The sequence below is a fragment of the Brassica napus genome, chromosome C4 (assembly GCF_020379485.1).
Source record: "Brassica napus cultivar Da-Ae chromosome C4, Da-Ae, whole genome shotgun sequence".
In the NCBI taxonomy this organism is placed as follows: Eukaryota; Viridiplantae; Streptophyta; class Magnoliopsida; order Brassicales; family Brassicaceae; genus Brassica; species Brassica napus.
In genome coordinates, this window is record NC_063447.1 from 9,159,259 (window position 1) to 9,185,480 (window position 26,222).

The following is a 26,222-nucleotide window of genomic DNA, read 5'->3' on the forward strand; positions in this document are numbered from 1 at the left end:
ATTGATATTGAAACGACGTCGATTGGCCCCTTGCTGTAATGTTAACTAGAATAATGTGTTCAAAAAAAAAAAAATTGATATTGAAAAAAAATACGAGTTAACGGACGTTTAACATTTAACGGAAATAACAGGTTTTCGCACAAAATGAATAGATTGGGTATGAAAATTGAAATTTATAAAAGATGGGGTATGCTTTGGCACTGTCATATACTTCTGATACGAAGGGAACATATAGTCTAGTAAACGGCCGTTTTCCCACAAGTACTTTTACCCCAAAAAGATGAAACTGTAAGATAGTTTGACGTCAGATAGATATGTATTATTATCTGAGTATACATTTTTAATAGTCTAACAAAAATTATATAATCTTATGTCTATTTATAACAATATACGAAGAATATTTAAACTATAGTTTATAAAACGAAAGGTCATTTTACATAACATTCTACCATTGTAGTCGTTACACCTGGTTCAAAGACAAACAAGAGAATCCCAAAGCTAAGATAAGTTAAAAAGCCCAAACCCAATAATATGTTGACACATCGGTTCTAGTTGTTATGGATAGTCAACGTGTCAATATATTATTGGTGATGGCATGATACTTAGTTAAAACTTAAAACTTAAAAGAGTTACATTACATCGATCAGTGGTAATGGTGATTATGGTAATCACGTGAGGCCCGTGACGGCCCATGATGACGGACGAGCGGAGACTCTTGTACGCTACCACGGCGTTTGACGGCGGCTGAGAACACTCCTTCCCATATTTCGGAGAAGGCGCGGATGATGATGCTGTGGTGGTAAGGCTCGTTGAGTGAGAGGAAGCAGTTGAGAAGCTCCCTGAGATCGTCTTTGGAGTAAATCTCGTTCTCGAGAATCATCTGAAGCATAGACTGGCGGAAATCGAGGTAAGGGTCGTCGGAGTCTTTCTCGACGGCGACGGCGGCTGAGGGTGTGGCGGCGGAGGAGGAGGAGGTGTTGTCGGAGAACCAGTGAGTAGTGGAGGGAATGGCGGAGGAGGAAGAGACGGTGGTGGTGGTGGTGGAGGAGGAGTGGCCGTGGCCGTGGCCGTAAGAAGAGGAGTAGAGGCTGGGCTTTTTGGAGGAACGGTTGAAAAAAGAAGACAAGGTTGGGAACTTACAGTTGCTGCAACCGATGTCAACAACAGAGACTGCCTTAAGGACCATCTTCTTCTTGCTTTTCACCGCCATTGTTGTCTCTTTTGTGACTCTGTCTCTCTCTGACTGTAAAGATAAAATAGATTTGAGAGAGAGTGTCTGCTTGGGATTGGTATTAAAGGAAGCATGTGGGGACTGTGATGGTTTAATGAGAAGTAAACTCTTAACATTAATATTTAATTTGGTATTCAGAAACAATTTGAGATTTATTTTGAATTTGTTGAATGTTATATTGTTATTTTAAACATTAGTATAGGTCTATAAATGCATGACAGCATGGGCATTAATTTGACGTTTACTTACTCTACTAATTTTTTAAAAACATATTAGATTTATTGAGTTATTTAATTTATAATAAACTATTTTATCCTGTCAAGTAATTGATAATTTAGTATGTGTCTCAGAAGTCAAATCTATATGGCTGGCCAGCATATACGTCATACATAGTAGATATATCTGATTTTTTCTATAAAAAAGTACAAGATTAGTATGCTTCCAAAAGTGATGTACATTCTCCAATTCGTATAAAATACTGAATTAAAATATTTTGATTATTTTAAAATGTTATTAGTTATAATTTTAACCTAATTTTCCCGTACTTCAAAAGTTTTTAAAACAGATTACATACTCACACACGAGTACGAAGATCAAGTTTTTTGTATGACCACATATTCAACTTGTTTCTCAATTTGGGTAAAAAATGGCAATCCAACATGCAAAGGCAAGGGGAGTGAATGAGATTTAATATTCAGTAGTCCTAGCCGTAAACAGTTAAATCGTTAACATGGATATTAGACGCCGCGAAACAGTCAAATCAGTGACATGGTTCCCAAAAAATTCTTGATTTTGAAGTCTATAGTTCTCGTTTTCTCGAGCTTCTTATAATTCTGATTTGGAAATAGACAAAAAAAAAACAGGATCAAAAAGGATACAGATGTTCAACAATATTAGGTTCATTTCACATGTTTTCCATGTCTACAAACGAAGTAAGTAAATTTTTAGAGCTCTTTTAGAGTAAATTTCATAGCTCTTTTAGAGTAAATTTTTTTTTAATCTCTTTTACACATTAAAACAGTTACACTTGATGTACAAAGGTTTAGATTGAATAAATTTACATTCATTCAAAAAAAAAGAGGATATGCACTACTGAGAACTCTTTCTTGTCGATCTCCGACCCCCGAACCCTCTGGAGTCTGGACTTTTCCAAAATATTTAAATGGGTTAGTGGGCCTTATGAGATTGATAAATCGCCATTAGATTAACCCAGATAATTTGTTACCGCGATCCATTTAAGCCCAAAGGCCGTAGCTTGATACTCACACTATCCTATAAATTACGAGAATAACCTTCAAAAACAAAGTTCGGAGGTTAACGGTTAACCGAAAAACCTGTTCCTCGTGCCCCCCCAAAGATCCGAGTAGCGTATGTGGCAAGAAATAAACCGTTTGTTTTTTTTAATTGCTTTTTCCCTAAACAATTATAAGCATCTCATATATATATAAGACATTGTTCTCTTCCATCTTTTTTCTTCTCTTCGAGTTTCAAAGTTTCTGTTTTTCTTTCTTTGCTTAAATCGGAGAGACACCCTCTCCTTTAATTTAGGTTTGTTATTAACTTAAATATTTATTTTATAATTTCTTGTAGTATACGAAATCCATAACCAATAAACATAGTTTTGTATCATTTGCAGTTTTAATCCTTCTGGGTTCCTCGGGAAAAGAACAAGTCCACACATTCTTCTTCATACGTTCAAGAAGCAATACGAGGACGAGATCTTCCTAACGACTTTGATCTTCTTCAATCGGTTCGTTAACGATTATTATCTGCTAAAAAAATTATCATTTGGGTTTGCTAATCGGTTCTGTTATGTTTGTAATGGAATGTACAAACAGGACATAATTCTGAATTGGTTGAAGATGTTGGGAGATCTCATCATCAGATTCCTTGTGTATGTCCCGCCCTATCTTATCTTGTTATTTATTTGGTTCATCATAATTGGATGTCTTGATAGATTATGTATGTATATATGATTATAAAAATGGTGATATATGATGGCAGATTAATATTAGGGTACACATACCCAGCTTTCGAATGCTTTAAAACGGTGGAGAAGAACAAAGTTGATATCGAGGAACTCAGATTCTGGTGCCAATACTGGTACTTATAAATCGCATCCTTATTATGTTTATAACATTCATATATAAATCCACTGCGCATGTGTTGTAATGATGTTAGTTTGGTGAAAGTTAGATTTCTTTTGATTTTTGGATTGTTTAATTTTGAGAAGTTAGAAGACTGCGAAATTCGGGTCAGGTTGGTGTTGCTTGTTAGAAAATATCTATAATTAATTTCAGATAATATTTCCTACAAAAGTCTATAATATATTTTAAAAGAAATGTCCATTTTGTTTCGAACTATTATATAATATACAACTTAGAAACTAATGGTACATTTCTATTAGAATAATTTTACTGAGACATCAATGTATGGGATGCACATTATAGTTTCAACTCAGTATAAATTTAAAAAATTGTTATTTTACTAAATATTTGTGTTCAAATATTTAGGATACTGTTGGCGCTAATTTCGTCGTTCGAGAGGGTTGGCGATATATTTATCTCATGGTAATAAATATCTTATTCATGTTTACCAAAAAAATATCTTATTCATGCCCTAATTTATAATATATCATTCATTAAATAATTTGCAAATGCAATTATTATTTTGCAGGTTACCGTTATATGGAGAAATGAAAGTGGTCTTCTTCGTATATCTGTGGTATCCCAAAACTAAGGTACTAGACATTTTGCCTTGTTGGATAGTACTTATATTATATAAATGGTTATCCACTAATTATATAACTCGAGAAACAATGGATGAAGGGAACGAGGCATGTGTATGAGACGTTGTTGAAGCCATACATAGCTCAGCATGAGACAGAAATTGACAGAAAGATTATGGAGTTGCGAGCTAGAGCTTGGGACTTTTTCATATTCTATTTCCACAATTTTGCCCAGGCTGCTCAATCCACCTTCATTCAGGCTTTTCAATATGTACTCGCCCAATCGCTCCGGTTCCCTGCTGCAGCCGCAGCTAACCAACCGGTACTAACCCATCGGTTGCCTTAAAATATCGTCTCTCAGTTCACATATGTTAGTACTACTTGATAATGTCTGACCCTTTTGTGTTACTTGTGAAGCCGAACGTGAACGTTAAAACGCAGTCACCGGTGGAGACAGAGAGTGAACCGAACTCACCACCCGCCCCTAGAGCGTTGAACAAATCATTATCAGCGTTGCGATCGCTAGAGAAGCAAACGAGCAGGGGGAGGAAGTGGCCACCACCGACACCACCCCAAACACCAGGCCGAGAAGCAGCCAGAACGTTCAACGGAGAAGGAGTCGACATTCCAGATACAATTCCAGGATCACCCATCACCGATGCCCGAGCCAGGCTTCGACGTTCTAACTCCAGGTCTGAGGCCGCATCATAGTAACGTACATAAACGTGGAGCGCCCTTTCTAATTTGTTATGTATAGGCAAAGAAAAGTGAGTTTTGAAACCGTCTTAAAAACCAAACAGCTGAACTTTGTATGTTCTTGTGGTTTTGTAAATTTAAGCAGAAGTATTAATACAAATATTTGTGTGTCGGTTAACTAAACCTGGTGTGCAGCTCATTTAGCAGATAATAAAGATGCAATTGAATGGTCAAAATTTATAATCAACTAGTGTACCAATATATCTCTCTGGAACTTACATTAACCAGTACTTCTCTACATTGTCACTCGTTACACCACTCCAGCGATAAATGAGATCATAATTTTAATCGTATAATTTATGGTACGCACCTGCCATTGGTCCATACACGTTTCTGTATTTGGTCCCTCCTTAGATTTGATTGGGGCGCCAAGAGTTGTTGAGAAAGAAAAGCATTTGGGATGAGATGCATGTTTGACCTTTTTGCATCATCTCGGGATTGAGTCAATAGCGGTTGGGGATATGTCACCGATTATCGGTGGTGGAGTACTCACATCGGCTATTCCATAGTCCCAATCGATACCAGCTTTAGCATATGAGTTAAGGATTGCAATATATATATATATATATATATATATACATTGAACACCCATAAAGAGAGAAACAGTTTTTGAAAAATCGAAGGATACAGTCTGTTTTCCAAATATCTGTCATGCTAATGTCCGCATTGGAGAGAAGCCAGTAATCCGTATCATCATTCTGCAAAATATAACACATCAAGAGGTAAGCGAGTGTCATGCCAAAATTTCAGGACTTCTATAATTTTTGCTGAGTAATTTTTTAAACTAATCGAGGATGTCTTACTTCGACTTCAGAGGGAGTAATCTTAAGCATTCCACCTACCTGCTCCTCCAAATAGTTAAGATCAGAGGTCTCGCCGGGTTGAGCATTTGCATGGGTTTGAGACAACTGATCCTCAACGGCAGTTCCTGTGTTATCAACAGTTAAGGCTTCTATGTTATGGTTTTCTGTAGATCCCGAGCAAGAAGCAATAGGCAAGCATGGTGGTGGTGGTGGTGGTGCAGCAGGGCCATTTGTGTCTTCAAACTTCTCCTCAAATTCACTGAACATGATGTCAAAGTAAAAGACATGTAAGCAGAAAAGTGTCTTCCTTCTATCATTTGAATTCCTCGACATATATTCATAACGAGAAAGAAAAGTACCTAACAAGGTATACGTCAATAGGACCCATTGTACTTCTGAGGATGATCCTGTATCTCCTTTGAGGGTGGCCAACCGCCTGTCAATGTAGATAAGAAATGATAAATACCAGATGTCTTCCAAAGTTGCTGAAAGAGTCTAACCTCATCTGGATCAGGGACTTCCAAAGTTGTGCCATGAGGAGCTTTGACGGCTATCAGTGTCTGGTTCTGCGGAGGCAGCAACGTGAGAGTTGAGATATAAGTAAACAAGAAAGTTTTGAGATTGGCAGACGACATAAAATAAGATGGACAGACCTGGAAACCGGGTAAACTCTTGATGTCCTCTTCAGTTACAAAAAGCCATCTGAACAATGGGGATAGACTGGTTAAGTCCCCATCATAAGAATAGCATTTAAGTAAAAATTAGCCTATGAAACAATAGATATACGGAGATTTATACTTCTGATTTTTTTCATTTTCGCTCAGATCTCTTAATCTTTGCTCCGTTTCTCTGAAAACAAGTTACTAAACGTCAGCAATGGTTGAGTCGATAATCACAACATCCCAAAACTCTTAAAATGAATGCTATGAAACCTGATTTGGTTATCTAGCGCTTGTTCCTCGAGGGAAAGGTTTTCAATTTCTGCCTGCAAGAAGAAAACAATCAACCGAGGCCAGAATCTAAGTGCATGCCATTTCACTTAAGTGCATAATAAATTTATCAAGTGCATTGTGATATACCGCACCTGTACGTCAGAAACATCAGCATCCACATCGCCAGGCCTCAAAGCATCAACTCCCCTGGTCAAGTTTATTAATCCACAGGTGAGTATAGATGTATTTAAGTGATTGAAGAAGTATCCCAACAAAGACATGGTTCGAACTGCATAAGCATATTAATTATATCATAAAAATCCTCACTTCCAAAGGATTCGGTTCTTCAAAGGCTTTTCAATGAGATCAATCCCCTCCAAAACGTTTGTAATATCATATATACGACGTTTCTGCACCTCCAATGTCTCTGCAGCTTTGTTCAGGTCCAGCATTCCATCTTTGGCTTGTTTGATAAGATTGACGAACTTTTTCGTAAGGAGACCTGCGCAGGTTTACGTCATCAGCATCTTCATATTCACCACACCACCATGGATAAATCTTAGAGATAAATAGGAAACAGTGGTCTAATTAATTACCTAAAGAACTGTCATAACGGCAACTTCCAGAAGGAGTTAGTGTGGCAGGAGAACCTGCAAATTTACCATGAACCCAATCAGCTCTTTGAGCTGCTTGTTCCTCCCCAGGCATGAAGGATAATTCAAACAAGAAAGAGTAGTTCTTTCTTCTTACCAATATTTGAGATGGGTGTTTGGGGAATGGACTGGTTTCCTTTGGCTTTTGACTTGATGTTGACTCTGTCTCCTTTTGCTGAAACCGGAGTTCGGCAGGGACTGCTAGTGAAACCATCAGAACTCGTGAATCCATTACTAGTAGAAGTGGTAGTAGTAGTAACCACATCCATAGTCGACTTTCTCTTCCGTGACTGCAAATATCGTAACTGTTATTAACTTGAAAGAAGTTGGTCCATCCCCAAAACAACAGGCAAAGAGAGATACCATCCAAAAGGTCTAATACACAATTCATCACAAACTTTCACAAGAATGGAATCTACTTCAACCATTGTACATGATAAAAAAAAAAAACCACCAAGCTTCATGTAACATTACTTTGATACTAATTAGCATACGCTCAACACTTTGTGGATAAACCAACATTCACTGGATACTCAACAAGGAGAGCAACTCGCACACAATTTAACAGTTGGGGAAATCAAAATTGCACAATAACAATTGGAATAAAATGGTTGACTAGATTCGCGTGTCAAGTTCGTGTAATTCGATTCGCACACAAATGTACCATCGTGAAGCTAAACTGAGGTTAAAAATTCGACAAAGCTTCGCGAAGTTTCCGCTAGTTAAAATCCAAAATCGAGAAACCCGAGGCGAACTCACAGGAGATCTAAGAACGACGGCGTCCTCCTCCCGATCTACGAGTCCTCCACAGCCATTGACGAGGTTGTTAGCGAGGTGCGAAGGGGTGAATCGGTGGTAGTTATCCGAGGGATGGAACGGCGGTTTCGTTGAGGCGAACGCTAAGTGTCGACGTATTGGTGGCACCACGGGCACAGATGCCGCCGGATGCTGCGGTGGCGGCGGCGGCTGGCGAGAAGAACCAGGGGAAGATCGTACGCCGCCGGACATGGATCGTTTTAAAGCGGAGTTCGATTCGAAGATCCCGGCGGCGACGGCGGAGGAGGAGAGAGAAGGGGGAGGCGAGGGTTTTAGTTAGAGAGAGAGAGAGAGAGAGCAGAAAACGAGGGAAGGGAGGAGTTTTGTGTTGGGGGGGGCATAGAGATGTGGAGGGAAGCCTACACCTCCTCCAGCGAGTGAAGCCTTTTAATTTTCGTTTCTATTTGTGCCCTTCTAATTTTATATTGTTTTCGATTGACCCCACTTACTTTACGTCAATGTCCTTTGTAACGGTATAATCAAATTCTTCTTTTTGGATAGATGGACAGATCTACTTCATTTTGAATCTCATCTATTCTATAAAAGAAAGACACTAAGATAGAATTTGTTCATAATACATGTGCTGAATCTCTTTCCGTTATATACTTATACGTAAATTATACTAGAAAACATAACTCATTGTTTTGAAATTGTATTTTTCTAAGAAAGAAATATTATTAATGATTAGTGGTTGTGCACAGAAGCGTAGTACAGAAGTGTTGATTATTTTGTTACTTGAAAAGAAAATCATAATCCAGTGTCTCCAACGCTGACTGGGATATTATTATTGCAATTCTTCATAGGAGTAGTGTTAGGTATCGTTTTGGGGTTTGTGTTTGTTATCACGAGCGTCGTACATTAAAGCACGTTTGAGGCCAAGAAGATAATGTATATACAGTCGATATAAAGTTAAAGCCCAAAATCGAATTGTACCTCGAGAAACCAAATGCTCCCACAAAAGAGAAGAAAAACATGTGACTAGAGATCAGATTATAAGCCAATGTCAGGACTTAAAAGGCTATGGATCATCATGATTCTTACCTAATTATCCGCGGTGATCACTATAATCAGTGGTACACAGTCATCCTATGCAGATCAGATCTCTAAACTTGGATCCACTTGCCTGTGAAAGTGCAATTTGTTGCTAGATCTATGTGTTGAGTGAGTGCATATATATAAAATATGTATCAGCATATAAAGTAAAGAACACATAGAAATTTGTTAACATGGTTCGTTTCCTAGGGACCACGTCTAGAAACCATTCACTAAAAAATGCCGTAACCTACAATTGCTATATGGTATCCAGCACACACTTGTGCCTACCATTCTTATCTAGATTACAATGGTTTAGAGTAACTACTACTTAATGTCTTTTCCGACGAGTATAGTTCTCTATAAATAAACCACCAACAGATCTCACTATTTGTCTGGTGGGACGCGCCACACACCTGTGTGCCTCTGTCAGGAATACCCTAGGAGCATGCCTTTTTCTTTGACGGCCTCCTGGTATTTATCTGATTGCCAAAACCCTAAACCTAGGACTTTAAGCAATCTTTCCTTTTCTTCTCTTAAGAATAAGAAAGTTCTTCCTCATCTTAAATATGTTGGATCAAATTATAAACCCAATGGTTTTGATAAGATTAGTGAAAAGAAATGATATGGGCTGTGCATTATAAAGCCCAGAATGTCAAGGATGACATTGTGCAAAGTCCCACATCGGGGAACCAAAGCACATGAGAGGAGTATATATATGTCTTAAGGATATGAGGGTGTAAACGGCTGCAGAGGAAAGGATGGCTCCCCACGCGCGCGCCGCCGCCGCCGTCCGGCCGGCCGGCTCGGCGTGGGCGTGGGCTTGGGCTTGGGCTTGGGCTTGGGTCTTGGGTCTGGGTCTTGGTGGATTAAGCCCAAAGTTTTGCCATTCAATACAAGGAAAAAACAACATGATTTTTTATTTAAAACGACAAGTAGTTTGTCTAGAAAATAAAAACGTCATGCATTTTATCCTCTCGAAAGTTTGAAACAAGATAAGAGAGAGTCTTGAGGAAGAAGTTTCGGAACTCAACTTCCCTCGATCTCCGCGAGATTCTCGCCCACGTGCAGCAGCTGTTGCGGGAAGTGGGTCTTCTCCGTCTCTTTAAATTTCGCCTCTCCTCTTCCTTCATTTGATAACTTTTTCCATATCGAAATCCAACAGCAAAAAACCCTTACCGTAAGTCTATATTGCGAGAGTGTTTCGTAGATTTTATAGTTCGATAGGGCGATCACGAGTGAGGCGTGATTCGTCTGCCATGGTTGTATCCTGGGACTTTATATTCGTACAGTCCCGTCTCACTAACGGAGCGAATATTTTGAGTTAAGGAAAGATATCATATCTCGACTCCATGTCTCTTTGTGAATACGATTTCTTATCGTTCTTGTATTCGCCTTTTACATTCATTTATTTCCTTAACATCGCTTTTATTTTATCGTTTATGTCAGTCCGGTTTTCCGGCTTCTACAATCTTAACTCAAAATCGCTTTTTGTCTAAAGCTCGGATCGGGTTGAAGAACGATTTATAAAAACGGGTTTTGGAACCGTGTTCGCGATTTGCTTTCTAGCACTTCCGCGAAACGTTTTATTCTTATTTCATAACGGGGTTTGTGATTTGCTTTCGAGCACTTCCGCGAAACGTTTGTTCTTATTTCATAATCGTGTTTGCGATTTGTTTTTTAGCACTTCCGCGAAACGTTTATTGTTTATTACGCTTTGCGGATTGCTTTCTAGCATTTTTCGCAAAACGTTTTTGATACACTCTTAAAACGTTCTAAGTCTATAAAAATGGTTTCTGCGAACGCTTCTATGCGAGTTTGCAAAACGTTTTCTCAAGACTTATATCGATATGATTTGGTTCAAACACCAAAAATGAACATCGATTTTAGACTATTATTTTCTTTAAAATAATATGTTATTTGTTGAATGGAGTACTAATCCGTTTTTCATGTTTTCTCTACAGAGAAATGACGAACGATAACACCCCCATTGACACCACAAATGTCAATCAGACTCCACTCAACGTTGCAGCCACTGATGCAACTGTGACAACCGTTGGAAACATCACAGCGTCAACCGCTGCAACAACAACAAGCACTATCCTCCCTGCGGGAAATGCTGCTGATGAAACCACTCGCCGGAGTCTATTCGGTGCTGGTCTTTATCAGACGGGTTCAGTTTCAGCAACTGCAAGTGGTCCGGTGGCAGTTCAAACTCCTCCGGCTGTCCCTAGTGTGTTCACTCAAGGACTGATGCCAGACAAGTTTGATGGCAAAGGCTTCAAAACGTGGCAGAAGAAGATGATGTTCTTCCTGACAACGATGAAGCTGGACAAGTTCATCCAGGAGGACAAGCCCCTTATTCCTTATGGGATTGATGATGTTCATAGTCTTGCAACTGTTGACATATGGGTGCATTCCGACTTCATCTGCAAAGGTTACATTTTGGGTCGTCTCATTGACCCATTGTACCGTGTCTACTTTGAGATCCCCACGGCGAAAGAGCTATGAAGATCCCTGGACAATAAGTACAGAGGTGAGGACGCTGGCTGCCAAAAGTATGTGGTCTCTAAGTTCCACGACTTCAAAATGGTGGATTCAAAACCCATCATGGATCAGGTGGAAGCGCTTCAGCTCATTTGCCATGAAATCGCTGCTGAAGGAATGTCTATCTGCGAGACATTCACAACTTTCAGCTTCATTGAAAAGCTTCCTCCAAGCTATGCGGATTTCAAGAACTACTTGAAGCACAAAAAGAAGAAGATGGGGCTTGAGGAGCTCATCATGAGGCTTCAGATGGAATCCATAAACCGAATTGCTGACAATGTCACTGCTAAGGAACACAGTGTCAACATGGCTGAGCACAAAGGCAAAGGAAAGGCACACGCCCATTCTCCTGCAAAGCCTTCCAAAATTGCTGCAGCCCTGAAGGCTTCTGGAAAAAACTTCAAGAACAAAGGCATTGAAATCAATGCGAATGCGAATGTGGAGAAGTTCAGGGGGAAATGTCACTACTGCCACAAAGCGGGGCACAAGACCGTTGAGTGTCGCAAAAAGATCAAGGATGAGAAGGCTCAAGCAAATCTCACTGAGGAGGATCTCGTTGCTGTGGTGACTGAAGCCAACATGGTTGAAAGCAACAACCCCAAGGAATGGTGGTATGACACTGGTGCAACCACTCACATTTGCACCAATAGGGCAATGTTCAACACCTATGAGAAGAGCAAAACTCAGGATAAGCTCAAGATGGGAAACACTGCAGTCTAAAAGATTGAAGGACGCGGCAATGTGATTTTGAAGATGACATCTGGACGTGAGGTCACTCTGACAAATGTGAAGCATGTGCCTGACATGAGAAAGAACCTGGTCTCGGGAACCTTGCTCAGCAAGAATGGATTCGCCACAAGTTTTGAGGCGGACAAGCTCGTGATTAAGAAGAATGGGATGTATTTGGGAAGAGGGTATGTTAAGGGTGGACTTGTCAAGTTGAATGTAATGACAGTCCTTCCGAAAGTTGTAGCTCCAAAAGTTTCAATGAATAAGAAAGAGCCAGTTGCTTATTTAGTTGAGTCTTTTAATATATGGCATGAGAGATTAGGCCATGTAAACTACAAATCTATACAAAGATTAATGAATTTAAATCTAATTTCTAAATGCAAAACAAGTAAACAAAAATGTGAAGTATGCGTACAGGCTAAGCTCACAAAAACGCCATCACCTCGTGTTGAAAGAACTAATAAACCTCTAGATTTAATTCACACCGATTTATGTGATTTAAAATATACACAAACTAGAGGTGGGAAAAAGTACTGTGTGACCTTCATAGATGACTGCACAAAATATTGTTATATATATTTATTACATAGCAAAGACGAAACCTTAGAAAAATTTAAAAAATTTAAACTCGAGGTCGAAAATCAGCTTAAAACAACTATTAAAGTAGTTAGAAGCGACAAAGGAGGCGAGTATGATGGTCCATTCAATGCATTCTGTAAAGAACATGGAATAATCCATCAAACTACAGCTCCTTACTCACCAGAATCTAATGGAGTTGCTGAACGCAAAAATCGAACTCTAAAAGAGATGATGAATGCAATGTTGCAGGAATCTGGGTTACCCCAGAACATGTGGGGGGAAGCGTTGCTAACCACTAATTATATCCTCAACAAAATTCTACACAAGGTAACTGGCAAAACTCCATATGAATTATGGAAAGGTAATTTACCTTCGTATAAATACCTCAAAGTGTGGGGGTGCCTGGCAAAAGTTGCGGTACCACCACCAAAGAAGATCTCTATTGGACCTAAAACAGTGGATTGCATCTTCATCGGATATGCACATAACAGTAATGCTTATCGATTTCTGGTACATAAATCTGAAATATCAGACATTCAAGAAAAAACAGTCATGGAATCAAGAAATGCATCTTTCTTCGAAAATATTTTTCCATATAAGGAAAAACAAGGTTCAAAACGAACTCGAGAAGAAAGAGACAATGACAAAAACTCAGAAACTGAGACAAACGTCGAGATTTCTATAAATGATATTTCAGAAAATTAAGAAAAAGATGAACCTTGAAGGAGCAAAAGAGCTCGGAAAGAAAAAACTTTTGGAGAAGATTTCCTAATGGCATTTTTAGTAGAAAATGTTCCAAAAACTTTGGCAGAAGCCATGGCTTCACCAGAAGCTCCATTTTGGAATGAAGCTGTCAGGAGTGAATTTGATTCAATCATGCAAAATTATACTTATTACATAACGGATTTACCACCTGGCTGCAAAGCATTAGGGAATAAATGGATAATGACACGAAAACGTGGTGGAAAATACAAGTCTAGGCTAGTAGTTCAAGGATTCCGACAAAAGGAAGGCCTTGACTATTTTGATACATATTCTCCAGTGACGAGAATAACATCAATAAGACTGATGATAGCTATCGCAGCCTTAAGAGACTTAGAAATCCATCAAATGGATGTAAAAACTGCTTTTCTAAATGGTGATTTAGAAGAGGAAATTTACATGAAACAACCTGAAGGTTTTGTCATTCCCGGACAGGAAGACAAAGTATGTCGACTTGTAAAGTCACTTTATGGGCTTAAACAAGCTCCTAAACAGTGGCACGAAAAATTTGACAATACAATGATGTCAAATGGTTTCAAAATAAATGAATGTGACAAATGCATATACTACAAAACAACCAAAAATGCGTATGTTTTGCTATGTTTTGCTATGTCTATATGTAGATGATATGCTCATTATTGGAAGCAATAAATACATTATCAATCAAACAAAAAACATGCTCAAAGGAACATTTGAGATGAAAGACTTGGGATTAGCAGATGTAATTCTCGGGGTTAAAGTCACAAGAAATTCAAACGGAATTATCTTAACCCAATCTCATTATGCTCAAACAATATTAGAAAGGTTTAAAAATTACTCTAATAGTACGGCAAAAACTCCGTTAGATCCCCAAATGCACTTGACAAAGAATTCAGGTGAAGCGGTTTCACAAAACGAGTATGCATGTGTGATCGGAAGTCTCATGTACTTGACCAATTGTACTAGATCGGATCTGGCGCATGCAGTAAACGTACTTAGTCGATATACGAGTAATCCAGGTCATACACACTGGAAAGCTATAACGAGGGTACTCAATTACTTGCGCTACACCAAAGATTTTGGACTTCACTATGGTAAAGAACCAGCAGTTTTAGAAGGATACAGTGATGCTAACTGGATATCAGATTCTAAAAACTCAAAATCCACGAGTGGATATGTCTTTACACTAGGAGGAGCAGCAATATCATGGAAATCTACCAAACAAACAATGTTAGCCAGATCTACCATGGAATCTGAGTTCATAGCCTTAGACAAAGCAGCAGAAGAAGCCGAATGGCTTAGAAATTGTTTGGAAGATATTCCAATGTGGGAGAAACCTGTGCCAGCTATACGCATACATTGTGATAGTCAATCAGCAATAGCTCGGGCTCAGAATAATCTCTACAATGGTAAATCTCGTCACATCAGAAGACGACATAAAACCATTAGACAACTTATCTCAACTGGTGTAATCACAATAGACTACATCAAATCGGCAGACAACCTAGCGGATCCATTTACTAAAGGTTTGCCACGAGATGTTGTTGCTAAATCATCAAAAGGAATGGATTTAAAGCCTATAACGAATGAGGATGCTTGATTGCAACCCTACCTATCATGACTGGAGATCCCAAGACGTAGGTTCAAAGGGAAAACAAAATCAAACAGAATCTAACCAAAGCACTTGAGACAAAGTAGTCTCTTCCCAGCTCCTAAGATGATAAAAGTGCTAACATATGTGTGAAGGATAAACATAAGCTTTTAATGATTCCATAGCTTCTAAGCGGAGTATTACTCAATACTTTTCATGGTCAATCACCTAATGAGTGTGAAATGAGGCCGTTTCTAGGAGAATGAATGCAAGGCTATATTCTCTAAGTTCACTTATGAAAACCAGGAATAGTTCAGGGCCACAATGAACACAATAGAGAACTAAGTTCTATGAGAAAATGAAGCTGCGTTATGCCTGTTGTCTCGGTATACATAAAACACCGGTTGGTTCAAGACATCATGTTCACCTTCTGGTAAAGTAAACCCGACAGATATTAACCATGAGTGGTTCAAGGCTTAAAAATGCCACCAACTCAAACACAGTGAATTTTTCGCAAACACTCTCGATAAGTCAGTCTAGTATAGTCAGGATTAAAATAAGTATAGTTTTTTAGAGTCTATCGAGTCTGCATTTAGTCTGCATATGTTTAGAGTCATTTCTATTCATATGGGGGATTGTTGGATCAAATTATCAAGCCCATTGGTTTTGATAAGATTAGTGAAAAGAAATGATATGGGCTGTGCATTATAAAGCCCAGAATGTCAAGGATGACATTGTGCAAAGTCCCACATCGGGGAACCAAAGCACATGAGAGGAGTATATATATGTCTTAAGGATATGAGGGTGTAAACGGCTGCAGAGGAAAGAATGGCTCCCCACACGCGCGCCGCCGCCGCCGTCCGGCCGGCTCGGCTCGGCTCGGCGTGGGTCTTGGGTCTTGGGTGGTCTTGGGTCTTGGGTCTTGGTGGAGGGCCTCCGGCCCGATAAGAATATTCTTTTTGGACCAAATTAAGCCCAACGTTTTGCCATTCAATACAAGGAAAAAACAACATGATTTTTTATTTAAAACGACAAGTAGTTTGTCTAGAAAATAAAAACGTCATGCATTTTATCCTCTCGAAAGTTTGAAACAAGATAAGAGAGAGTCTTGAGGAAGAAGTTTCGGAACTCAACTTCCCTCGATCTCCGCGAGATTCTCGCCCACGTGCAGCAGCAGTTGCGGGAAGTGGGTCTTCTCCGTCTCTTTAAATTTCGCCTCTCCTCTTCCTTCATTTGATAACTTTTTCCATATCGAAATCTAACAGCAAAAAACCCTTACTGTAAGTCTATATTGCGAGAGTGTTTCGTAGAGTTTATAGTTCGATAGGGCGATCACGAGTGAGGCGTGATTCGTCTGCCATGGTTGTATCCTGGGACTCTATATTCGTACAGTCCCGTCTCACTAACGGAGCGAATATTTTGAGTTAAGGAAAGAGATCATATCTCGACTCCATGTCTCTTTGCGAATACGATTTCTTATCGTTCTTGTATTCGCCTTTTACATTCATTTATTTCCTTAACATCGCTTTTATTTTATCGTTTATGTCAGTCTGGTTTTCCGGCTTCTACAAAATATACTATTTAAGATGTTTACCCAACTCAATAGCCACGTCTTGGCTTGTATAAATCGAGTCCATGTTGTCTACTTCTGTATTTCAGTAGTGGCTTCACAGCTTAGCTTCTTGAATGTCTTCATGTACCACTTCATGTACTACCACGTCTTTTGACATATATCATGATCAGTTCTGATAGCTTCTCAAACCAGTCAGCATTGCATCTTCAGACTGCTCGGGCTCGACAATAAGCAAGCCAAAAAACTTGATTCCACATTTTCGTTATACCATCTACTTTGTAAATGTACATTCTTTCTCCTATCAATAAATTATCTCTCTCACACACGCGCGCGCGCACACAAAATGTAGGCAGAAACGACCAGTTTTCATTCTCTCTCTTTGCTTGGGCTCTGCCAAGCCCACTAGCCCGTTTCTATTATTTTGGTGGGGCGTGGTCAGAAGAAGCTCTGCTAAAAATGGTCTCTTACTTTCCTTTTCCTTTGCTCCTGCTACCAAGTTTTTTGGAGGGCAGCTTAAGCCAGGGATTCTCTCCTCTTTTGTTAAATGCTACTTTGCAAATTTTGATATAAAATAATAAAAACAATGAAAAAGTTTATTGTTTGCCCTCTCTACTATCAGTTCGTGCAAAGAAAAAAATGTCGCTCCCTTTTGTTACCTACCAATATGACAATCAATGATCCTCATTAAGTTTTAACTTATAATTTTGTTAGAAATAAACCAACATAGATGTCTCCAGTCCTTAGCAAATTAATACTACTAACTTCTTCTTTTTTTGTCAACAACTTCTTCTTTTCTTTATTCACCCAAAATTCACAAATGTGTAGTATGCTGGGCTTCTCTAGTCAAAGTCAAATGTTATCAAGTGTCTTAGTGCAATATTTAAGACCATTTCTATTTTGTCTTTCCTCATATCATTTCGTGTTCATCGATCCGTAAAAGAAGTCTTACCTATATAATACATTGTGAGAATTAAGAGGTACACTTTACATTTTGGATCATAAATCTTGTATGGTTAACAACTCCAAGCATAATCCATTTTTGATTGGGTCAATTTCGGCCTTAATAAACTCCAAATACTTTATTAGCTGAAAACTCCAAGTATATCCAACGTTAGTCAAAAGACTCAAAACCAACCGTTAACAACTCCAAGAATAAACACTTAGCCGACCACAAACATGTTGCAAATACAGAGTACACCACCGAGGATGCTTGCTTGTATCTGACCTTAGTAAGTTTAAACACCACCATCCTCCTTTGATATTTAACATTTGTACAACTCAAACACTTGTTTTCACTCTTCAAATTCACACATATATCCTCATTATACAAATATAAGTTACATTTTTTGAATCCAACAAATATTAAAGACCATATCTTAAAGAAACAATCTGAGGCTTAATTTCCAAAAAGAAAAAAAAAAAACTGAAGAAATGGAGAGCAACTCTCAAAGTATGACGCAATGCAAACAACTCTATTCACACTAAAGCTTTTGAAAAAGAAGAAGAAGAGATAAGAGATTTATTCCAAGATCCAAAAGCCTTTCTTGCTTTTATCAGCTTCCCACTGCAACTTCACTAGTCATAATCTCAGCCTTCACTTGGATGTTGTTTGATTCCGGTTTAATCTCTTCCGGTTTAGCAGCCACAGCCACAGCCACAGCCACGCAAGAAACCATCTCCTCCTCTGCTTCTTCTTTCTTCTCTTCAGGTTTAGCAGCCACAGTAGAAGAAGCCTTATGCTCCTCTCTTCTTTTCTCTGCTTCTTCTTTCTTCCTTTCTTTGCCCTTCACTGACTCAGTCTTTGGCTGAGACTTTGTTATGGGTTTCTTCAAGCTAGATGATGATGATAATGGTGAGTCTCTTGGTTTTGTCACACGAGGAGCACCAGTCTCACCTCCTGTTGCATCACTGCTACTCTTTCTGCGTCCTAGCTTTGGAGATTTAGGACGAGTAGTTGGTATCTACAACATTTTCACAAACCACACATCGATAATATAACAACTGTGATTCAGTACAAGTATTAATGATCACACAGGAAGAGAGCAAAGAAGCAAACCTTCTTCAATTCAACCTTAGGTGGAGGCTCTTTGTAGAAACTGGGCATGGGACCAGCCTTGAACGTCAAGCTCTTCCTCAACCTTTTGATCTCTTCTTCCTGACTCTCCTGAACAAATTACAAAAGACGCCAGACTAATAAGAAAAAGTCTGCATCCATTACAGAAGATGTGTTTAACTAACCTTTGACTTAGCCTGCAAAGTTGTCTTCTCTACTTCCTTAGCTTGGATCTTCTCTTCTAGTTTCATATAGAACTAAAAGACCAAACCCAAAACGGAGACAAAAGTTAAGAGGAGACTATAATCTGCTCTAGAAAGTTCCAAATAAAAAGGTTGTAAGCATAGCGTAACCTCCTTCCGTTTCTCAGCACGTTCCTCCAACCTGAATGAAAATCCAGAAGCAGACCCAACGCTGCTTCTTCTCCCACGAGGTGTTGAAGTTCTGTGGAACATCCAAACATCATACATATGTGATTAACAAACATAGAGGAGAACATGAAGATAATGACATACGAGGTGGTAGTTGAACGGGTGTCATCATCTTCCTTGCTTGCCACTTCACCTTTCAATACTTTCTCTGCCACCCTGTAAGTTACAGATACATTCACTCTTTAATGTACAGTACTTCCACATCCAACACAAAGAGGTAAGCATGTGGGTTCGGGTGGTACAGTTCGATTTAAATCTTACCAACCCGAAATAAAATTCGGTTCAGTATTTGGTTAGTTCGGTTTTTGAGAATTCTGCCAATGTTTTTGATTAAAATTTCGGATAAGTTCGGTTAAATTTGGTTCAAAATTTAGTTAGTTAGATTAGTTTAGTTCAGGTTTTTGGTATAGGTTTGGTTATATATTTTTGTATTGAAAGAAAAACCGATGATCACCGAACTGAACCGAACCAAACCAAACCAGAAACCAAACCAGAAACCAAACTTTTTTTAAACCTATTGAATCGAACCAAACTCTTAGCCGAACTACCCAAACCTTTGGTTCGGTTTGGCGATTAGGACAAAAATCCCAGGCCTACAGAGAGGACTTACACAGCGGTTGATGGGGCATCTTCAGTGTTCTTGCGTGCCATTTCATCTTTAATGGATTTAGAACCTTCATCTACCACCAATCTGCAATTTCATATTGGCTTAGTTGGCTTTTATATATACACATATTTGAAATAAGAAAGCAATTTGACTCACTTGGAAACAGGGACTTTAGCTGCAGTCTTAGAAACGGGTTTCACAGGCTGACACAGTACAAGGAGAAACCAATAAGAATATTGCTTATAACAAGACATATTGAGACCACAGCTCAGTGTACTTACCACAGTTTGTTTTTTGATGGGAGCAGATACTAAACTGTTGCGCTTGGTGGAAACACCGCTGCTTGGAGATGCAGTTGCCTTTGGTCTTGATCCACTTGCAACTACAGGTTTAGAGCGAGCCTTTGGTGTTGTTGTTGCATCAATGCTCTTTCTAGTGATATCATCACGAGCTCCTCTACCTGGAAACGAAGAGCTCTGAGAAAGGAACCTCGGGCTCCTTGAAAAGGTCCCTGTCTTTTTCTTAACAATTTTGTTAGCTGTTTTACTCTTCACTGAGGTCCCAGGCTCAGGGAGGCTAGCTTCCTGCAGAGAAGCACAACACAAGAGAGAGAGAGAGAGAGAGAGAGAGAGAGAGAGAGAGATGTTAGACTACTGACAAAAACACGAGTCTTGTAAGAAGCATTATACGGTTATACCTTTACAGGAACATTTTCATCAGTTTTCTCGGTGGATAAGTCAAGAACATCAGGTATGTTCTTGTCTTTGGAACTCTCAACAACAACAACATTCTCTTCCTCTTTCTTTGTTTCAGTAACATCAGTCACATCCTGGACGGGTTTCTCAGACGCCATTCAGACACAGAGCAAATGTATATGTATGCCTCTCAAAGATGATGAAAGAGAACTAAGCTCAGTAGATCTTTAATCTCTTAAGGAGCCACCCATTGTTCCATCTGATCCTAAGAACATAGCAATGCTTGTGATGTCAACAATAATTGAAAACAACACTCAAAAAGACTTTTCCTTTTATTTTTTTATTTGTCCGCACTTGATAATTGGTTAAAGCAGAAGTATCAAATCGAATTTAAAGCTTGTTTAAACATTAAATCATAATAATTCACTTGCACCAAAAACGCTTAACTATGATCATCAACTATTCACCAAAAAGGTAAAACTTTGCTAACGTCAATTCAAGATTAGGACAAGGTAAAGCAAAGCCCACGAGTTGAAATCGAAAATCTAGATTTGAAACAAGTAAGAATCAATCATACAAGTTCCTAAGACAAAAGTGAGAACACACTGAATGAATAATAAGCACAAAAAGTCCAGATATATTACCTCGTTGGTTGATTAAGAAAGGTATATGCTTTTCTATCAAAAAAAGCTTTCGTATGGTTGTGTCAAAGAGAAAGAGAAGAAAGAGCGAGTCTTGTAATGTATCTGGGTGAGAATGAGGAGAAGGAGAGAGATGATGGGCTTTTTCAACGTCAAATGAGAGAAGATGTAGACAAAACGATGACCAAATGACCGAAACGCCCCTAGTCTTTTGGAAGCTCTTTGACCTTTTAAAGACTCTTCGCCGAATAATAATTGTTTTTAAAAATTGTTATTGTTATAAGACGGCTAATTAGTAGTTTTATTTCTATATAATGTTATCATAATTTTTGTTGTCAACAATCTATAATATGACGAAGCAGTTGCCTCACACCTGAGACGACACGTCAGTATTTTGGTGGGTTCTATTTTTAAAAAGTATGAAAAAATGTCAAACTTGGATTATTAAAATATAAACACCAACATTTATACTACTAAACTAAGGGATACTTTGTACATTAATGACTGAAAATAATATATATTTATGAAGGTCGGAAACCTTTGCTTCTTCGGTTTTCTCTGTGGGCCGGGCCTACAAGTGTATTATGAGTTTCATTTTTAAATAAGGTTGATCACGTTATATGAAAAAAAACAACAATTATAGTTTTTTCATATTGTAAAATGTCTTCATTTAACATGAGATTAGGGTTCTTTTCATCATTGTCTTAGACAAGTCTGAAGAGTCGCATTGTGTGTCTGTTCGTAATCTATTTTTTCACCGGTGAACTCTTCATCTCCCCATCTTAAATCGCTTGATCTTAAATGTTCCTGATGTGTAGCCTTTCTTTAAACCCTATATATATGATTCTCATCTTTGATGAACCCAATTTGCATCTCCACAAAACTCATTGATTCCTCTTAGCTTTAACGATGTTCTAGAAAATGTCTTTCTGCCTCTCCAGTTCCTCAAACTGGTGTTCCCGGCATCCGTCACTCAACCTTCGAGTCTCTCTGTGTTGGTCGTAGTAGTCAGAGCATAGCCTCTAACCTCCTCGCTTATGGGATTCCCTGAACTTCAAAAAAGACAGTGAGTTTATGAGAATCACGGTTCTCTTCCTTGATGAAAAGGTAAGTTAATCTTCGATTTATCACACTTATTTAATATAATTGTTTTTAATTGATTTTCTGATTCTTTGTTAAATAATATTATTTGCAGATTCCGTGATTCATGGATTTATTCCCGCCGGACGTGCTAATCATTACATGCCATCTTTGAAAGCTGGTTTCATTGTGAAAGACTGAAAGTCGATCGTTTTGAGGTGTCTAGGTGCTCAAGCATGTACAAGATAATTGATCATCCATTCCTCATTCGTTTCATTTCACCAACTATTATTGATGAAGTCATCACGGGTGCTCCTGAGATCAATCTCCAATCATAATTAGATTGTTTGACAATTTTCAAGCGATTGCGAACACAAACCTAGAACTCTTAGGTATATTATCATATTGCATCTGGGTTTATAATATGTTTTGTTATCATAACTGATATTTAAACTCGCAGATGTACGTAGTTGGGCAAATCCGTTCTGTCCAAGGCTCTGACCTTAGCAAAGAAACAACTCGAGTCGTTATCTGTCTCCTAATTGATTCGTAAGAGTCCAAGGCTCTGACCTTAGCAAAGAAACAACTCGAGTCGTTATTCGTCTCCTAATTGATCCGTAAGAAATAATCAACACACAATTCCCTTTATACTATTATCTATATTGTGCTAACATCAATAATCAAAAATATTTCCTACCCAAATTCTGTGGTCGTCTATTTTTCTCTCTTAGTTATCAAACTAATTTTACACAAATCTTTATTTTACAGATTAAAAGAAACCATAACAACCCAAATAATCAAAACATCAAAAACTAGAATTCCAAAAAAGACGAATCATTAATGATCACCTCTCTTTTTTGTCTAATCTTAGAAATAAACTTCAAAACAACTATGTCAAACCAATCACCTCAACTAAAACTCAACGACACATACATCGAGTCAGTTAAACAAATACAAACTACTCGGCCAACTATTTAACAAGAAATCAAAACTTACTTTTGCAACGAAGAAAACGAATACGACAATCAAGATCAATGAAATTACCTAAACAAAAAAGCAGACTAAATTATGAACTCTGATAAATATATAAACTCTGATAAATACAACTAACAATGATTTTTGTTTACATATTACCCATCAAATAAAAAATAAACAAACACAGCCACAACAAGAGATACAAGAGACAATCCCGACAGACACAAAGACGGCAACAACAGCTCCACCTGCTCACTCCTCTTGTCTTATAAAAATAGCTTACATGTCCAATGTCAACAGGCCATTGCTATTATCTTCTCATGAAAAATACATAAATTCGTTTAAAACTCATTAAAGCCCAAATACTCAGAACTGTCACTCATTTTATAGTTATTTCTACAAGTTTTCATGTATTTGTTTTAAAGGTCCGGTAAGAGCAACAAGTTTAAAAATAAAATAAAAACATATGACAAACATAATAAGAATAATAAAAATTATTACTTAATACATACAACTTACACGACTAAACTGGAGAAAAAATATTCAGAAACAAAAAGTATTTTCAACAACTTTAATATAAAATATGTACTCTCAACAGTACAAGAAACAAATTAAAAAAAACAAACAATAAGTCTCAGTGACACAACAAACAACAATACAAATTATATCAATCATATTACTAACACAATTTAGTTCTTCATAAGTGGAGAACAATGCATACACAGTTCATCATCACAACTCTAACCCTATAACAATTAAAAAAAACTTGAAAAACAACTCAAAACGCAAAATTCACAACTACAATAACCCTAGCAAAAATATTTAAATGAAACAAAAATTCTGTCCACAACTCCGCGGAGACCATGCCCCTAGTGAATATAAGAACCAACTTCATCGAATCAGTACACCTTCGTGATAATACTAACTTAACACAATCGCAATTATAAATTAATTTTAAGCATTACATGCTAACTGGTCTGTTTTAATTTTCTTAAAATTTGTTGGAGGAAGAAAATTTTAAAAAACTAGTTACTTGCTTAAATTTTTTTAAGAAAATATAAAATAAATCATTATGTATATCTTCGTACATTTCATTACGTATATTGGTATACGAGAGTTTCAACTTCCATATGCAATAACTAAAAATTAATATCTTACAGTTTTTTTAATCTCATTGTTGTAACTCCACCATATTTTTCAGAACCATCCATATTCCGAAAACAAATCAAAATCTTTAGAGACTGCCTAGATTATCAAAGATTTTACAATAGTTAATTACTCAATATGTGTGTGCAATCAACAACCAAAAAGTCATTAAACGGTCCAGGAGTGAGTGAAGGGTAGAATGGTCAATAGACCAGAGACGGAGCCAAATAATTGAGATTAGACAAAGCAGCACAGTGTCGGAGAACGTGGGGGAGAGGAAGAGTGAGGGTCTCCCGTTACAGCGAGCCCATTACAAACAAACAAGCCCCACGACATACCCGCCGCGTGCGGACCCCACTCTCCCGTCCGTTATTGCTGACGTGTCACGACCATTTCACATGATTGGTCCTCGTATTTGGGCCCCATCCAGCCCCGCTTGAGCTGTCTCGTTCTTATTACCCAAAAAAGGACTGTTCCACGTAGGTAGTGAACTGTGATTTCCCACCGTCAGATCTTTTTGAGATTGTGATCACCGAAACGGGCCCCACAGTGTTTCCATGTTTTTGTTTCGGTCTAATGTATTATTCCTTTTTTACAATAAAGTAATTTCTTGCACAAGACAAACAATAAAGTATCATAATGAAGTTAAGTTTACTCCAATTTTATTTTTTAAAAATAAAATGATTAACAAAAATATTCGAAAGAAAATAAAACGATTAACAAAAAATAATTGAATTACCTAAAATAGAGTTAAATAATAAGATTGGAAAAGTTTATTGTTAAACAAAGTCAAAAACAAAATGAGCTTAGAGTATCTCCAATGTATTACTTCATTTTCTATTCCAAAATAGAGTAATTCCAGTTTTGCTTCAATGTATTATTTCATTTTTTATTCCAAAATAGAATATTTTTAATATATTATGTTTTATGTTTATTAAAAAAATTAGTAATATCACCTTTTATTTATATTATTTGCAAAATAGTTCATTTTCATATGTATGATCTTTTATGTTTTATACTATATATCTTTTGTATGGTGCTTATCTTTTATTTTTTATATGTATGGTCTTTTATGGTTTATATTATATATATATTTTGCTGCATAAAATAGTTCATTAGATGGATATTTATATAATTAAGAAATATTAACAGTAATTTTTATAATATATATAGTAAAATAATATTTATTTATTTATTTATAATAATATTTTATTAAAAATATTTAAATATGGATGACTATTTTATAAATAAATAAGTTCAACTCCATTTTGGAGTAATGAATTGGTTTACTTCATATTTGGAGTAATCATATCTATTATTCCATTTTAAAGTGGGTTTTAGAGTAGGGCTGAAGATGATTTTACTGCAAAAAGGAGTTTGGAGTGGGTTTTGGAGTAGCGGAAGAAAAAATAATTAAATACTTAAAAATTTAGAGGTAAATATTTAAGACTCGAAAAAAATTACTTTAAACCAAAGTCAAAAATAAAATGAGGTTATAAATGTTCTCAAAACACAGTTAACGCAAGAAGAAGGAAAACTGATCACGTTTGCATTATCTAGCAATTTTAATTTTTTTGTAAAACCTCAATTGTTTCAGAGATATATTGTACGAACATTCCTTTGAAACCTAACTAGTGAAATAGATAATGTATGTTAAAAAGTAGATAGCGGCGCATGAGGAGCAACTTTCATGGGAGTTGATTGAAGAGATTGATATTATTCTCTCGTGTCTGCTTCAGAGTTGTTTGCAAATGCACAAGACGTTCATCGATAACCATACGGAAACATTTTAATTCATCATAACAACGGAATCCAAGAATTATTCGGCACCTAGAAACAAGCAACGAGTACACTACAAAGATGAACAAAAGCAACAAAGAAAC

The 26,222-nt window shown here is 37.5% G+C and overlaps 4 protein-coding genes across 7 annotated transcripts; 1 reads left to right on the forward strand and 3 right to left on the reverse strand.

Moving 5' to 3' along the window:
- Positions 1–396: 396 nt before the first annotated feature.
- On the reverse strand, positions 397–1,462 carry LOC106449338 (transcription repressor OFP6-like). The gene has a single exon (XM_013891114.3). It carries the CDS (start codon positions 1,208–1,210, stop codon positions 644–646), a length of 567 nt encoding a protein of 188 aa, XP_013746568.1. The 5' UTR covers positions 1,211–1,462; the 3' UTR covers positions 397–643.
- A 1,203-nt stretch (positions 1,463–2,665) lies between these two features.
- Positions 2,666–4,670, forward strand: LOC106445599 (HVA22-like protein j). Its single transcript, XM_013887181.3, has 8 exons — positions 2,666–2,779; positions 2,868–2,981; positions 3,070–3,125; positions 3,236–3,334; positions 3,745–3,801; positions 3,908–3,971; positions 4,060–4,281; positions 4,377–4,670. The coding sequence occupies exons 3-8, from the start codon at positions 3,094–3,096 to the stop codon at positions 4,668–4,670; spliced, it is 768 nt and encodes a 255-aa protein (XP_013742635.1). The 5' UTR covers positions 2,666–2,779; positions 2,868–2,981; positions 3,070–3,093.
- On the reverse strand, positions 4,168–8,314 carry LOC106392698 (transcription factor E2FA-like). 3 transcript variants are annotated; one of them, XR_007322414.1, is made up of 14 exons: positions 7,863–8,314; positions 7,201–7,393; positions 7,047–7,100; positions 6,778–6,952; positions 6,603–6,657; positions 6,451–6,503; positions 6,317–6,367; positions 6,172–6,220; positions 6,019–6,084; positions 5,878–5,954; positions 5,519–5,777; positions 5,344–5,413; positions 5,026–5,240; positions 4,168–4,698 (listed from the first exon to the last, which is right to left on the reverse strand). XR_007322414.1 is itself a non-coding variant. In XM_048754628.1 (13 exons), exons 1-13 carry the CDS (start codon positions 8,109–8,111, stop codon positions 5,143–5,145), a joined length of 1,410 nt encoding a protein of 469 aa, XP_048610585.1. In that variant the 5' UTR covers positions 8,112–8,314; the 3' UTR covers positions 4,878–5,142. The 3 variants fall into 3 exon arrangements, 2 of the variants coding, with proteins under 2 accessions (XP_048610585.1, XP_048610584.1); XM_048754628.1 differs by lacking the exon at positions 4,168–4,698 and having other exon boundaries at positions 4,878–5,240; positions 5,558–5,777; XM_048754627.1 differs by lacking the exon at positions 4,168–4,698 and having other exon boundaries at positions 4,878–5,240.
- A 9,701-nt stretch (positions 8,315–18,015) lies between these two features.
- LOC106445597 (protein WVD2-like 4) lies at positions 18,016–21,297 on the reverse strand. 2 transcript variants are annotated; one of them, XM_013887177.3, is made up of 10 exons: positions 21,142–21,297; positions 20,500–20,762; positions 20,084–20,386; positions 19,959–20,005; positions 19,806–19,886; positions 19,280–19,351; positions 19,118–19,208; positions 18,950–19,021; positions 18,768–18,875; positions 18,016–18,672 (listed from the first exon to the last, which is right to left on the reverse strand). In XM_013887177.3, the coding sequence occupies exons 2-10, from the start codon at positions 20,653–20,655 to the stop codon at positions 18,265–18,267; spliced, it is 1,338 nt and encodes a 445-aa protein (XP_013742631.1). In that variant the 5' UTR covers positions 20,656–20,762; positions 21,142–21,297; the 3' UTR covers positions 18,016–18,264. The 2 variants fall into 2 exon arrangements, with proteins under 2 accessions (XP_013742631.1, XP_013742632.1); XM_013887178.3 differs by having other exon boundaries at positions 20,500–20,756; positions 21,142–21,290.
- Positions 21,298–26,222: the final 4,925 nt, after the last annotated feature.

Coding starts and splice junctions, on each gene's coding strand:
- LOC106449338 (XM_013891114.3), bottom strand. CDS start 1,210: ATGGCGGTGAAAAGCAAGAAGAAGATGGTCCTTAAGGCAGTCTCTGTT.
- LOC106445599 (XM_013887181.3), top strand. CDS start 3,094: ATGTTGGGAGATCTCATCATCAGATTCCTTGT. Junction 3,126..3,235: donor CTCATCATCAGATTCCTTGT/GTATGTCCCGCC, acceptor ATATGATGGCAG/ATTAATATTAGGGTACACAT. Junction 3,335..3,744: donor AGATTCTGGTGCCAATACTG/GTACTTATAAAT, acceptor TCAAATATTTAG/GATACTGTTGGCGCTAATTT.
- LOC106392698 (XM_048754627.1), bottom strand. CDS start 8,111: ATGTCCGGCGGCGTACGATCTTCCCCTGGTTCTTCTCGCCAGCCGCCG. Junction 6,504..6,602: donor CTGATGTTTCTGACGTACAG/GTGCGGTATATC, acceptor TTCTTCTTGCAG/GCAGAAATTGAAAACCTTTC. Junction 6,085..6,171: donor AGAGTTTACCCGGTTTCCAG/GTCTGTCCATCT, acceptor CTGCCTCCGCAG/AACCAGACACTGATAGCCGT.
- LOC106445597 (XM_013887177.3), bottom strand. CDS start 20,655: ATGGCGTCTGAGAAACCCGTCCAGGATGTGACTGATGTTACTGAAACA. Junction 19,022..19,117: donor GTGCTGAGAAACGGAAGGAG/GTTACGCTATGC, acceptor TTGGTCTTTTAG/TTCTATATGAAACTAGAAGA. Junction 18,673..18,767: donor CTAAGGTTGAATTGAAGAAG/GTTTGCTTCTTT, acceptor AAAATGTTGTAG/ATACCAACTACTCGTCCTAA.